This window comes from Nestor notabilis, unplaced genomic scaffold (genome assembly GCF_000696875.1).
Source record: "Nestor notabilis isolate BGI_N333 unplaced genomic scaffold, ASM69687v1 scaffold796, whole genome shotgun sequence".
Taxonomy (NCBI): Eukaryota; Metazoa; Chordata; class Aves; order Psittaciformes; family Psittacidae; genus Nestor; species Nestor notabilis.
In genome coordinates, this window is record NW_009933072.1 from 70,386 (window position 1) to 85,327 (window position 14,942).

General features: G+C 39.2%; 1 protein-coding gene across 1 annotated transcript in view; it reads left to right on the plus strand.

Annotated features, from left to right (window-relative positions):
* Nucleotides 1-14,942, plus strand: part of LOC104407395 (A disintegrin and metalloproteinase with thrombospondin motifs 12-like) — a gene marked incomplete at both ends in the record, with an annotated part of 102,694 nt that overhangs the window by 65,853 nt on the left and 21,899 nt on the right. Inside the window, 4 exons of the mRNA XM_010016675.1 lie at nt 6,947-7,143; nt 9,857-9,940; nt 11,623-11,747; nt 13,054-13,203. Of these exons, the coding sequence (XP_010014977.1) occupies nt 6,947-7,143; nt 9,857-9,940; nt 11,623-11,747; nt 13,054-13,203 (556 nt within the window). The remainder of the gene's footprint in view (nt 1-6,946; nt 7,144-9,856; nt 9,941-11,622; nt 11,748-13,053; nt 13,204-14,942) is intronic.

Sequence of the window (14,942 nt, forward strand, 5' to 3'; positions counted from 1 at the left end):
ATCAACCCTGACAAAGCACGGACAATTACTTCAAGATGCCACTTCCAGTTATTTGCATTAATTTCTCACAAATGAATTTTCATAAAGATGTGTAATAAGGAAAATTATTAATAAACCCCATATGTTTCAATTTTCATTTATATCATAATGGCTTTCCAAAATGGCATTTATCTGTCATTCTTAGGTCAACAGTTCTTAAATTATTTGGTAAGAGACATTAAAACATAATTTACTGAGAATTTTTAATCTGCAAATTTGCTTTACAGTGAGATGTATTCTATTTTAGAAGATACTTGTTTTTCATCAAATTAAAATAGGATTACTCTGCAAGTTGAATTGTTTTCAGATGCTGTTTTGCGAAGTGCTAGATTAATTCATAGAAAAGTCACCTTGTTCTACTAATCCATCGCATTGATGTTTTCACCAAAATAAGAGGAACCAGCCACTGAAGTTATTCTATGAATTTAAGTGAATGAGCATGGAAAATTCAAACAAGATTAAGTAACATGCTCCAGAAAACCAGCCTGTGCAACCATGATTTTTTATTGTCCCTTATTGACTTGGGAATCCCTGGAAGGAACATTCAGGCAGAAGGAGAATTAAGTGCAAAATTCAGGCAGCTCCAGGCATAGCTGTTTCCCACAATGTTGTTGTCTATGTATCTCCTGATGCCAGTGGCTCAGAACATTTATAATTCCATCCTTCTAGTGTAAGTGGCAATGAGCGGCAGACACACTCAGCAGCAGTATCTGATTGAGTGCATCAGTCAACACAGGTCCAGTTTTAGCTTCATTCTGGATTAGAGTGGTGTAGCTCTACTGTTTGATACTGTATGTTTTTGACAGCAGGATAAACAGGGCTTGCAGAGTTGTAACCTTTCTTCCTCAGTGCTTGTTTTTGTTGAGACTTGGCAGTTGTCATCATGGCAAAATTTGTGATTAAATAGCTGTAATAGTTTCCTGTGTGAACACTGCTTTACACTTTTAAAGCATTTGTGTGATTTAGCTTAGCCTGTTTCAGAAATGCTTACAAAAAGAGCTGGTTTGGTTACCTGTTGTGTTTTAAATTCACAGCCTTTCTTCTTCATTTTGCAAGTTTTTCCATATAGCATGTGAGTCCTTACTCTGGCATTGTCAGCATCCAGGCTTAGTTTCGTTATGGATATTTGTAACCATGATTGTATAAAATAAAATAAAATACATAAAATAGTGTTATATAGTACAGTGTGTACAGAGTTTTAGCATATTTGGTTTCACTGAACATTTCTATATAGCCACATTATTTCAGCAGATAGTTAGAATAGGGGAAGGGGTTCACTTACTGTGTTCGAGTTTTGTAAATAATTAGTAAGTTCTTGCTGTAAATCTAGTGGTAGTGTTGCTCTCCTCCTTAATGAGTGAAAAAGAACGTTTCGCCTTTATCCAGAAGGGTGGTGGCTAGAGAAAATCCTGGGAAATCCCCAAAGCTGGTCAGAAAATAATCACATTTCAGAAAACTCTGTTTATTTCTTCTGCCTTACTAGCCTTTTAATTCTTATTAGCTGAGTCACTCCCCAGCCTTTCCTGTATTTAGTCTATGGTTGGAATTGTGTATGCTTTTTAGTGCTAGGTTAATGTCATTAGTGATGATTTCACATGTTTATTCATCTTCCCTTGCATAGTGCCTCTGTTCCAAAAAGTTTATTGACCTCTTTGAAGAATTTATCTCAAAACTGTAGTCTTTTTTTTTAAATACCTAAAGACATGTCTTAGAACAAAGTGAAGGCCATAGAAAAAATCATAACATAGCAAATTCTGAACAGTGTGGGATTTATTAGTCTAGCATCATTCATACCTCATGTCTGGAGATGTAATATTTTTACTGTGGATAATACAGAGTGGTAAAAATGAAAGAGCCCTTGCGCAAAGCAAAAGGAGGTGAGGACAGAAAGTTGAGACATAAATTGGTTGTCTGACAGCCTTCATTCATAGCCTGCATTCTCCTCTCCTGGAAATTTCCAGACATTTTCACCTTGCTGTTTCAAAGCCCTGTGTATCTCCAAAGATGCTGAAAGGTGACTGTGTGCAGTTAGCACCTTGAAGGTCCCCTTGTGTTGCACTGTTTGCTGCACTCTTCCTTAAGCAACACCTGAAGGAAACAAAGTGGGAAAAAACCCTTTGATATGGAAATGTCACATAAGGCATTTTAGTGAGGTAAGTTGTATCTGTTCTTTACAAGAGTTTGGGGGGGGAAAAAAACGTAAACTAACAAAAGCCCTAATCAGGCAACATTTTGAGTGGATGAGTTGTTCAAAGAAGAACTTGAATGTTTTTCATAGTGAGGCTATTGATACTAGTTCTTAAAGATTAGAAAGCTCTTTCTTAATAGGGATTGACAAATTTTGATACAGTTCTGTTGTCACCTAATAAAAAATGAAATTGATTTGCTAGAACAGAGAACATAACTTCTCTTTCCTACACAGAAGCCGTACAGCTTTAACCTGTACTGGAGAAGTTTGTGCAATGCTGGTTTTCCATGTATTGGGATTTACAGTTAACTTAAAATCTTTCCTTGTACCTCAGAGTTAAGGGGTCTGTCCTGGGTTCAGCTACAGCAGTCATTTTTTCTCCTTCTCAGTAGCTGGTGCAGTGCTGTGGTTTTGACTTTCAGCCTGGGAACAACACTGATAACACCGATGTTTTTAGTTGTTGCTAAGTAACGTTTACTCTGACCAAGGACTTTCTCAGTCTCATGCTCTGCCAGGGAGGAGGGGAAACCGGGAGGAAGCGGAGACAGGACCCCTGACCCAAACTGGCCAAAGGGGTATTCCATGCCACAGCACGTCATGGCCAGTATATAAACTGGGGGGAGTCACCCGGAAGGCCCAGATCGCTGCTCGGGTCGGGCTGGGTATCGGTCGGCGGGTGGTGAGCGGTTGTGTCCTCTCCCCTTGTTACTCCCCTTATCATTATTACTGGTAGCAGCAGTGGTTTGTATTATACCTTAGTTACTGAACTGCTGTTATCTCAACCCGTGGGAGTTACATTCTTTCAGTGCTACTCCCCATCCCTCTGGGATTGGGGGTATGAAGAAGGGGGGGAGTGAGTGAGCGGCTGCATGAGTCCAAGTTACTGGCTGGTCTTAAACCATGACAGGGTCCTGTAAGTTGTAGAATTTGTCAGGCAGGGTTTATGAGGATAATTTCCAGGCACTTTTTTACTTCTCACTAAAAACAGTTTGGATTTTGATGTTAAAACCTAACCCTTTTGCGGAAATCATAAGCCATCTATATCTAGAACTTGCCAAAATGTTGTTCTCTTAGTTAGGCAGTGATATGGCTGGATATCACATACAACTCACAGAACCTTGTTTGTGACTTGTTTGGATGAATCAGGTTTTCTAATAAAAGCCTCACATCTGCAAAATTATCTCCTACAACAGATAGAAACTTCCTTTCTGAGTATTTTCATGCAGCTTGGTAGCTGAAACTCTTAGCAGCCTTCTTTTTATTTAGTCTTAAGTCTATGCTGGACATACTTTCAGCAGTACCTTCATTTTTATTCTAAGGACTGGAGTTTGCTGTGCTCAGCATTTATGATGGCAGAGTATAGGGAGGCAAGCTATTCTCAGACAGTACTGTATGTCAGTATGTCTCAGACCAACCATCACTCCTTGGGTATTCCTGAACTGGTGGGCTCCTAGTCAAGATTTCCATTCCTGGACAACAGAGTGCCTGAGATTTCTCGGCAAATCTGCACTCACTTGCAACACTTCTAATTTAAGGTAAAAGCAAGGTGAGATTATTTTACCCCAGAATGAAAAGGTTAACAGAGACAATTATCATTTGAAGAGACAAAAGCATTAGAACCATACTGAAGAGCTGCATGTATGTTAGTATAGTTCCTAGAAGTTCTCCCTCTCTGCTTCATCTAACTAAGAAAGCTGCCAGGAGACCAGGAGGGGTCCAGCCCATAGATGACACCCTTCCAGGTTAGATCCCTGCACTGAAGGGGGTCGGTCACTGAGCAGAGTTTTGTGTGCAGAATCCCTTTGCTACGTGGCATTAATTTTCAGAACTTGAATCTCTTCTGAACTTTCCTGCGGTACATAGCCTCATGCTTAACCAGCACTCCAAACTTTTCCCTGAGAGTTGTTCACTGTATGGCTTTAAACATTTTTACCTCCAGTGCTATCACCTGTCTAGACAATAAACAAAACTCTTTGCTAGATGTGAATACAAAGCTTGACAGCTGGCTTGATATTTTATTTGACTGTAAACAAATCACTTAACCACAGTCTGAACAGATTTTTTTTTTTTGTTTAAATAGCTGTGGAGAAGGTTTTTCTCACCACAAAACCCTTAAAAATGTAGATACTGAGAAGTGTGCTTTATGAAAAAACGAATACTGAAAACCATGTGTCCTGGTTTGAGCTGAAACCAGGTCACCATGCAAATGTAGAAGAGGGACTGATGAATGCAGCTCGTAAATAGCCCCTCATAGAGGTATCTATGGCAGTAACTGAACAAAGATTGAGCTATACAGCAGGAGTAATGTTGTTAAGCCTGGGTTAGTGGGGTTAGGGTAGAGGTTGTAACAGTCACAGTCCATCTCCCTTCTCTTAAAACCCGTTCAACTCTAATCAAACAAAACCAAAAAAACCACCCACTTTCTTTGTCTTTACTCACAAATTATATTCTGCCATGCAGACAAGCTGTTTTTCCATGCAGCTCATTCTTCAATATTAAGATAGAAAAATGAATGCCTTTCTTTGAGTCCCTTGGCTTGATAGGAAGGCAACTTTCTTTATTAACTTTTTTTTACTTACTGAAATATCTACAGGATAGAGTCTCTTTTTGTGGGAGCACAGGATGACACTGACAAGTGGTTTCGGTTGGTAATCACAAAGGAAACTGAAATGGATGGGTCCTTTTTTGTTACAGTCCATAGATAGTAAAAATTACAATCTTTTATGTTTACTGGATTTTTTTAATGTTTATTCATGCTTTTCTTACATTCCATTATCATTTGCCTTGCCAAGCAGGTCAAAAGTTTTATGGTTCTTTGTACTTCATAAGTAGTACTTCAGCATCTTTTAAAATGCAAATGCCAGTTCTTGCTAAAAGAAGTCTGTGCACAACTATTTATTTACTATATTCTGAATCTACAATATAGAATAGATGTTGTTCTTCATATTATGTTATTTCAGTTTTATTACAGTATCCTGATCCAGGGAGGTATGGGTTTCCAGTATTAGGATGAACCTGTCTGGGGCAATTTTGTAGGTTTGTGTGCTTCTTGCTGGTATGTGCCTGGTGCTGGTTGAAATCCTGAGCTTGTGCTGCAATGCAGTGCTAACTGGTCACGGTATCTGTCAACTGATGGAGCTGCTGTCTACTACACACTTGTGCACTGTGGTTCAGTTTTAAATGTGTGATGTGTCTGCTGTAGTTTTGATAATTAATGTGGCATATTTGAATTTTACACATACTATGTTATCAGTGCCAGCATTTCTTTCTCTAGGTATTTTTCAGATTGACCTCGGAGAACTCAATTCTAAAAATCTGTGCATCTTCTTTTGATATCTTGGTTTACTGTATATGTGCAATCACCTTTTACACTGAGAGGTGTATTACACACAGCATTAATCGCCTGGTGGTGCCACGTTTTGTAGAAATGCAAGATACCATGATAAATTCTGGCTGCACATGGGTCTTTGAAAGGGCAAACAGTGCATTCATTACAAAGATGTAACAGATCTTCTGCTGGTGTGAAAAGAAGATTTGGGACCTAGCTGCCAGGGCATCCATTCTTCAAGGGAAGAGTGGTCTGAGTACTGAGTGCAGAGGGACAGTTAGTGCTGGGAGGTGAAGGTAATGCTGGATATCTGTCCCCTGCCACAGCACTGGGGGTTATGCTGGACAGGCTGTAAGCACTTGGAGGTAGTAGCAGTCTTTCTGGTGTGCAGATGTGCCCCATCTGGAATAAGGACATCCTCAGGACATCCTCTTTCATGAGTGAGAAGCAAAAGGGCTACTGCAGTATCTACAGGGAAGGATGCTCCCCATTATTCTTAGGACTGGGGGAATCCCAGTGCTGTAGAAGTGCCTCTTTGGCTTCTGGGTTGGAAAAACGCCACCAGCTGCCATCAAACTGGCATCTCTTCATTTCTTTTTCAGGCCTAATGGTATTTACATCCCCCGTATTTTCCTGGGAACACAGCTGGCTTTCAAAGCTAAGAATGAGTGGCGGGTAGTTATCCCTGCAGTGCAAGGTTGATAGCAACTCTACAGAGCAAACAAAGACTTCTTCCTGAAAAGTGTTAGCTGCGCAGATCCCAAAATGATAGTGGAAGCACTGTCTTTTCTGTCAGTCAGACAGAATGGCAGCCTCTGAGGAGCCCATGGCTTGTCTGCCTGGTTGGTATTTAGATGACACCTACTGGTGAAGTATCCCTATTCTTGAGGCATGTTTTCCATGCAACAAACAATCTTGGATGTGCCACAGCACTGGCCTTAGCGTGCTGTCCTGCTGAGAATGAGAGCTGCTCATGGAGAAAGCATATCCTTTATCGTAAACTGTGAATTGGTGTCATGAGGGAGTTTAAAGCCAGACCACAGAAGAGAAAATCCTTGAAAATTACGTCCCCAGCTTAATTTTTTTTGGCTTGGTTCTGTCTTGCACCTTAATCCCTGGCATTTGAGTAGGGATAACTTCTGCATGTGTATTTAATCCATCTAGGGGTGTGTATTCAGAACATTACTGGACAGGACCCTTAGCAGGCTCCTGTCACTTTGGAGTTGGCCCTGTTGTGTGTCAGGTAGGTGGCAGGCAGAAGTTCCTTCCAACCTGTATCAATCATCTTGTGATTCTGTGATGCTTCCATTCTGTCTGCAAGTGTTACAGCCACGCACTTCAGATCAAGCTTGAAAATACTTTGAAGTCAGCGTTGCTTCTTATTCTTCCAGATACCCTCACCTTTTTCAAACAGCAGCAGCATCTGAGGGAGAGATGGGAACAAAATCATGTGGCTGTCAGAAAGGTTTCTCGGCGGTCTGTCAGCAAAGAGCGATGGGTGGAGACACTTGTGGTTGCAGACAGTAAGATGGTCGAATATCATGGAAGTGACCATGTGGAATCATATATCCTCACTATAATGAATATGGTATGTATAATATTTCTTTTTTTATATAGATGAATGAAGCAAATTTTAACTTTCATTACTGATCTCCTTGAAACAAGTCTGTAACATCATTCACTGAAAGAAATGTAATATCGTTCATATATGTTCAATGAAACTTTGAATTTTAAAGCATTTTTTACTTTATATTTTGCATAGGCATAATTTTCCTCTGGAGTTTAAGTGAGAGAAGTTTCATACCTATAAATTCTAGCAGTAATTTTCTTTCCACTGAAATTCTCTGTCTGCCCTGACCACTGCTCATTGGTGATCTCAGGTTGGTAGCTAGAGCAACAGAGAGAAATTCTTTCCCATGTCTGTGGATGTGAAAGGCATGCGGTATCCTATTGGAACTATTGCTAACTTAGCAAGAGCTAAAATATCAGTGTGCTACTGTTTTGGTCACGAATCCAAACAACGTGAGCTATTATAAAGAAAGTTAACTCTATCTCTGTTAAAACCAGTACAATTGGTTTTCCAAGTAAGTGTCTGCCTGTAATACAAAGTCCACATTGTTAAAAAATAAAAAGAAAGTTTAACTTTCAATGTTTTCATTTGTGGCAAGTTTCATGATAATTGATGGGGGCGGGGGGGGGGGGAAGGGCCGGCCTACAAATATGGGGGGGGGGGGGGGGGGGAAGGGACTGCCTACAGATATGTCTTCTGTTAATCTATATTGTAGTGTATATTGACCATGAAGAGTCTATTGAGGGTGCCTTATGTGTCATTGTCATGGTATGTGTGTAATATATATATGAAATTAATCACAGTGTAATTCTAGCCATGGTAACCTATCTGTCCCTTACATTTATACAGTATGTTTCCTGTTTCCCACAGGGAAAATGTGTGGAATAAACCCCTGCCATGATCAGATTCAAGAACAAACAAGTCTTAACATCTTCTCTGCATTCTGTACCTGAGATACTAGGGTTACTCACAATGATTCAGTTTTCAGTTTAGTACCTTGAAAAAGACCCATATCCACATCAGACTTTTGAAAACACAATTTCCAGTTAATCTTGCTAATTTCTCAGTTTTGACCCAATCACAATCCGTTTTGTCTATACATACTTCTTGTGATAGCTCACATACAGATAGATGATTACTATTTTTGGTTCTGAATCCCTTTCCTCCTGCCTAATTCAACATTGTGATGGTGTTTATGACATTTGGGTCAGGTTTTTTCTGAGTTCATTCCTTGCTCTTTTTTTATGTGGATTCTTTTTTTAATGAATTCATTATCTTTGCGTTTGTTCTTATCATCCTCTTCTGTGCTGTGAAAACACAAGGGTATCCGTAATTTAACTGATTTCTCTTTGCCTAGTACTGACTAATTTTTGCTTTATTGTGGTAGAAGTCGATTCTTATTAAATCATGGGATCATAGAATGGTTTGGTTTGGAAAGCACCTTAAGATCATCTAGTTCCAACCCCCCTGCCATGGGCAGGGACAACACACACTAGACCATGTCGCCCAGGGCCTTGAACACTGCCAGGGATGGAACATTTACCACTTCTTTGGGCAACCCGTTCCAGTGCCTCACCACCCTCACTGTAAAGAACTTCTGCCTTATATCTAACCTGATCTTCCCCTGTTTTAGTTTGAACCCATTACGCCTTGTCCTGTTGCTACAGTCCCTGATGAAAGTCACTCTCCAGCATCCTTGTAGGCCCCCTTCAGATATTGAAAGGCTGCTCTGAGGTCTCCACGCAGCTTCTCTTCTCCAGGCTTAACAGCCCCAACTTTCTCAGCCTGTCTTCATATGGGAAGTGCTCCAGCCCCCTGATCATCCTCCTGCCACTCCTCTGGACTTGCTCCAACAGCTCCATGTCCTTCTTATGTTGAGGACACCACAAATTCTCCAAGTGGGGTCTCATAAGACCAGAGTAGAGGGGCAGGATCACCTCCTCTGACCTGCTGGTCACACTTTTGATGCAGCCCAGGATACGGTTGGTTTCTGGGCTGTGAGCACACACTGAAAACAGATCACATTCAGTTTCTCATCAACCAGCACCCCCAAGTCCTTCTTCACAGGGCTGCTCTGAATCTCTTCTCTGACCAACCTGTAGCCGTGCCTGGGATTGCCCCTACCCACATGCAGGACCTTCCACTTTGCATTGTTGAACTTCATGAGGTTGGCCATTGGCCACCTCTCAGGTGTGTCGATACCTCTGGATCCCATCCCTTCCCTTCAGCATGTCAACTGCACCACACGGCTTGGTGTTATTGACAAACTTGCTGAGGGCACATCAATCCCACTGTCCACATCTCTGACAAAAAATCAAAACAGAACAATTTGATATGCTGATTTTTTGCACCCTGAGTGAACCTCTCTCCATCAGTGTTACGTGACTCTACGTGTTGCGTTCTTTTCTGCAGGTGTTTTTTAAGAAATCCGAAGTTCTTGGAAGGGAAATGGACATAAATAATCTTGTGTGTGCTTTTGGTCTTCAGCTTACAAACTCTTGCCAAATCCTGTATCATAACTCATTTGGCAGAGCTGCCCTTTGCAGTAGTTCTAACATTTATTGCATTTCAGTAAACGTTCAGTGACATGCACTGAGAATTTAAAAACCAAAACAACACCTCCACATCAAGATGAACAGTGTGCTTGAAGTAAATACTGTATTTTTCTCTCTAAAGTCCTGTTCTGCTATAGAGGAATCAGTTAATCTCATATCTCCTGGCTCTGGCACAGGTCACAGGGTTGTTCCACGATCCAAGCATTGGCAATGCAATTCACATTGTGCTGGTTCGGCTCATTCTCTTTGAGGAGGAAGAGGTAAGGTTTTAATTCTCCTCAAAATGTCACTCATCATCAGACTTGGGACTTCAATGCATTGAGCTACAGTTGTAAAGATGTTTTATTATCCTTGCTTAAAATAACGTGTTAATTTTACTCTTCTATAGTCTTTGGCAGAACAAATTCTAAACGCAGACTTTGCTGCATAGGAAAGTATTTAGCTGATGACTTCAGGTATTTCTGCATAGAATCACCAAGGAAAATGTAAATAAACCAAGCAAATTAGGAATGGGAAAACGGAATCTCCCTAGTGTCAAAAGAACACGGGATGCCAAGGAAGACTAAATGAGAAACAGAAATTATTCGTCATGACTCAGAATCTAATTACCTAGCATTACCTGAAATGTATTGTATGCTAGAGTATTTGCAGGTCTCTGAAGAAACGAATTTGTTGTTGTGCAGCTCAAACACACATTTTCCTTTTTAGATCTTTAGAAACAAAAAAAAAAAAAAAAGAAAACCTAGTAGGTGCTAATTTCTGTAAACTAGTTATATGTTGTTAGTTTCTAGTGTCTCTCATTCACAGGTGTGTTGTTATATGCTTAAATACATGCTGACTGTCATAATTTCATATACTAAACAAAACCCAAACCAACTCTGTGCATGACATAGCTAGCTCTGACTACAGGAACACATTAAGGGGATTTTTCTCCATGGCATATGTTTTATAACCACAAGCCAGATGCTTCTGAAGGCAGTGAACGAAGCCATGGGGCCAGGCAATCTCTTCTGAAATAAATTATTAGGATAGAGACTATCCTTATATCCCTTATTGAAAGAATATGCAGGCCAAAACCTGTAGTTCACATCTTACCAGGATAGTTAGAATCTGAAGTCTGTGGTGACATTCAGTTAAGTTTACTTGCTAAATTTCTGTGGCTGTTTTGATAATAAACCATGGATTGAGCGTTAACAGTGTTGGAAAAAGCAGTGTTGCGTATCTTTCAAAATTTAGTTTTACGTTACCCAGACATTACTTTCTAGTAACAATGTTATTGAGATACTTTGTAAAAATTTTATTTAAATAAACTGGTACAAGATACAGTGAATGCCCACAACCAGAAATGAGAAAATACGTTTTTGAATGAATTTATTTTGCATACTTTGTATTTCAAAAGCAATTTCAGTAACTTGCATGTATACTGTATAATAATAAGATGAGGAAGAAACATCTGTGATGGCATTGGAATTGACTCTTGGAAACTGAAAAACATGGTGAAAGAAGTAGACCTTTAGAAGCATAATTGTTCCCTCAGCATAACATTTTTCACATAACACTGAGACGAACTTCAGCATGGAGTCCAATACTAAGTAGTCTTTACCTTCTCAATAGATGAAAACTTGCTTTCAAGAGAATATAAAGAGTTTGTTTGAAAGTTTCAATTCAGTGTTGGATCTTACTAAGGTCACTTACCAATAAATATGTACGTTTCTGCATTTAATTTTTCCTTTAACTGCACCAACTATAAACATGTCAACATTTTAACTTAAAATTCAACATGTTAGATAAATAGATGTTATTTCTTCTAATGATGGCTCTATCTTCAGGCAAAAGCATAATTGCATTTCAGAGATTACCCAGCTTCACAGCTAACATCGCTGACATGTTACTGCAGTGCAGCATGGTCTTTACAATAATGTTTTCCTTCATTTCCCATTAGCAAGGCTTGAAGATAGTTCACCATGCTGATAAGACACTAGCCAGCTTCTGCAAATGGCAGAAGAATGTCAATCCCAAGAGTGACATCAACCCTACACACCATGATGTGGCTGTCCTCTTAACCAGGTATGACAGCAGTTCAGTGCCTGTGTCTGTCTATTGTTTAATTGCATTTTTATGGTGATGATATTTTTTGAATAGTCTTCTGACATCATTTAGTCCATCCTACATAGAACCCAGTAAAGTGGTCTAGTGAAGACATGCTGTTTCAAAAATACAGTGGTAATGCAAAAAATAACCTAGTGTGAGTGTGCCTGACACTCATACAGGCAGCGAATGAGAGTTATAAAAACATGTGGTTAAAGTTAGACCTGCTGTACTTTTTAAAGGGATTGTTTTTAATTTGTTTTCAAAGTACATATAACACTTCATGAATACATGTGGGTGTTTTATTAGAGATGCATTTTAGTCAGGAAATTGAGATCTGTATGTCCCGAGAGATTAGCAATTTGCAGAGCTCAGGTAATTTTCCCCACTTGATCCTATCCATTTTGTGCTTAGTCACTTCTCTGTTCTTCTTTGAGGCAATACACCAAAACAACATAGCACGTAGATCAAGAACTCCATAATGACAAATCCTAAAGTAATATACAGGTGCAGCTCAGAACTGAAGATTATCTTGCAAACACACTGCCATTATTTTTAAACTCTAAAGCGTATGATTTTTAGATATTATCTCCGTATTTAAGAAGACACATCTCTTTTTTGTGTGAACAAGGGAGGCATAGCACACTTGAATGTCATGTTTGAGATTACACAGGGAGTTTTTGGAAGCACATGAAGCAGAACTACAAATAGTAGAAATGGATGCAATCTGCACACAACTGAGAGAAAAGATTGAGAAAAATGAGAGAAAAGATTGAGTCTAAGGCCTGCAAAAAAAAAAAAAGTCCTAAGTTAAAGTCTGTCAGGCAGAAAAAAAAAAAATCACAAAAATAAAATCCCTCAAGTGGTGCAGTAGAGAAAAGAGTCAACAAATCTCATGATGGTGCATGATTTACCTCTGAGAATAAACAGGCTTCAAGCAGTTCATGTGAATGAAGCTGAGAGGTATGGTGAATTTAATAAACCATACCTCAAAACACTGAAGGTTTTAAAACTTTTTCTTATATGAGTTGACAATAAAGATATGTGTTTAGGCACTGCAGCAACATAAATACTGGCTTCACATTATAGCAATATACTATGATAGTAGCAGAAAAAGTGCCTATTTTTGTTGCATATATGTTGGCAAAAACGTTAGCATTGTGCTTTGCTTAAAATGCCAGTTAGCGCTAACACATTATAAGATGGAGACTTATCACCCAATGTAAGTGACGCTCTCCAGTTGATTTTAAGCTCTTCTAATGACATGTCTCTTTTGTGATTCCAGAAAGGACATTTGTGCTGGCATGAATCGTCCATGTGAAACCTTAGGTTTGTCTCATCTGTCAGGCATGTGTCAACCTCACAGAAGCTGTAACATTAATGAAGATTCTGGCCTACCTTTGGCTTTTACTATTGCTCATGAACTTGGACACAGGTATAGTTGAAATTGAAGGCGGGAGGGCTAGCTGAGTTTAATTTATTATATGTTTGTTAATACTCAAATTGCCAGACAGAAACAAAACAAGGAGTGAGTTAACGTCTCTGTCACTAAAATCAAAACTGTGTTTGTTTCTCTAGGCAAAGGAATAAGAAAGAGATTCTTAAGCCACTGACCTTTGTTTATATCTACAACTATCCAGTCTGCCCCTTTTAACAGAGTCTGCTAGGACAGTATATCAGGATGAAATATTAAAGTTGCAAAGAAGCATGACTTAATCATGCTTATTTTTCCAAACAGATACTGAATTACTATTCAATTACTTTAGATGATCTCCAAGTCAATCCAAATAATTTAAAACGTACCTGTTTCCTTATGTCAGGATACTTCAGTATTGCAGATTAGCTAGAAACAATTTTCAATTCAAGCAGTCAAACCTCACAGAAATATCAAATCTTTGTTCTCCTTTCTGACCTACAAGTAAAGTCACTTTTGAATATTTCTTAATAACTGGTATCTTCTGTATATTAATATTGCTATTGTGGATACACTTGGGTCAAGTGAACTGAAGTTCCAGGGCATTTAGTTTCAGACACAGCTAAGGTCTTTATTACTGGATATTTGCTTGAACTAGATTTCTTGGTATTTCAAATTTCCGGGGTGTTTTTGTCAGTGAGTTGGTTTATTAAGCTCACCTGAAAAGATTCTGATTTTTGAATCTCTTTTGACACTGAGGTGTTTTCCTCAGGGCAGAGCATTTATCTTATGGATACTCTGGCTAGAGTTCTTCTCAGCTGGACCATGTTTCTTGGCTAGGTGACAAGTTCATTGCTGTATCTACAATCAAAGTATTTGGGTTGTGCACCCAGCTACCCATCAGGATGAAATCTGTATGTGCTAATGGTATCTTACAATAATAATCATAATATCTCATCATCATTGTCATCTGATACAAAGATTACTCAAGTTTTGATCCTATCGACCATTAATTGGCCTTTTTTTATTCAACCTCTCAATCACCAGAAATGAAATACTGTAAGTACATAACACTGAAATCGTTACAATTGGATCTGGATGCTGTGGCCTTAGTTACTTGGTCCCCACTCCTCTTGTTGACAGGAAGCTTTTCTTATTAACAGTAGTAATCAGAAGACACTTCTTCCAATAGAGCTGTGTGTGATCCTCAACAAGTCTAGCCTGGGTGGCTGGTACCTCACAGCTGTGGATGCTGCAAGACAGAGTATTGCTTTACTCATCTTTGCAGGATTGATGTAGGGCCTTGCCTGTAAGAGGTGTCTCCACAAAGAAAACTGAAAACTGTAGGGTTTGGTGTTAACATGGAACCATTCTTGCCAAAAGCTAGATTAGAAAGTTCAGGTGTGGACAACAAAAGTCTGTAAGAACAGATGAATAAAAATGAGAAAAAAAGCCATGGTCTGAGTTAAAGTGGTCCAAGTCTGAAATAACTGGGATCCAAGAGCTAGGAAGCATTTTCAGCTTTAGCAGCTTTGATAGAACTTTGAGATTTAAGCTATTGTTCCGAGCCCAACTGTTCAATAGTGTTTTGTCTTCCTTAAAAATACCCTTCACTTTAGTCTTTGACAGTCTGTTCTTTATTTTGTGCAGGACAGTATTGCTGTACATAACATATATTTGAAAGCTTTGTTGGAGGGAGTGTAGATTTTTTGGTAGATTTTTGGTCAAACAGGTATCTGCAGTTCACCAGGGGAGGAAGC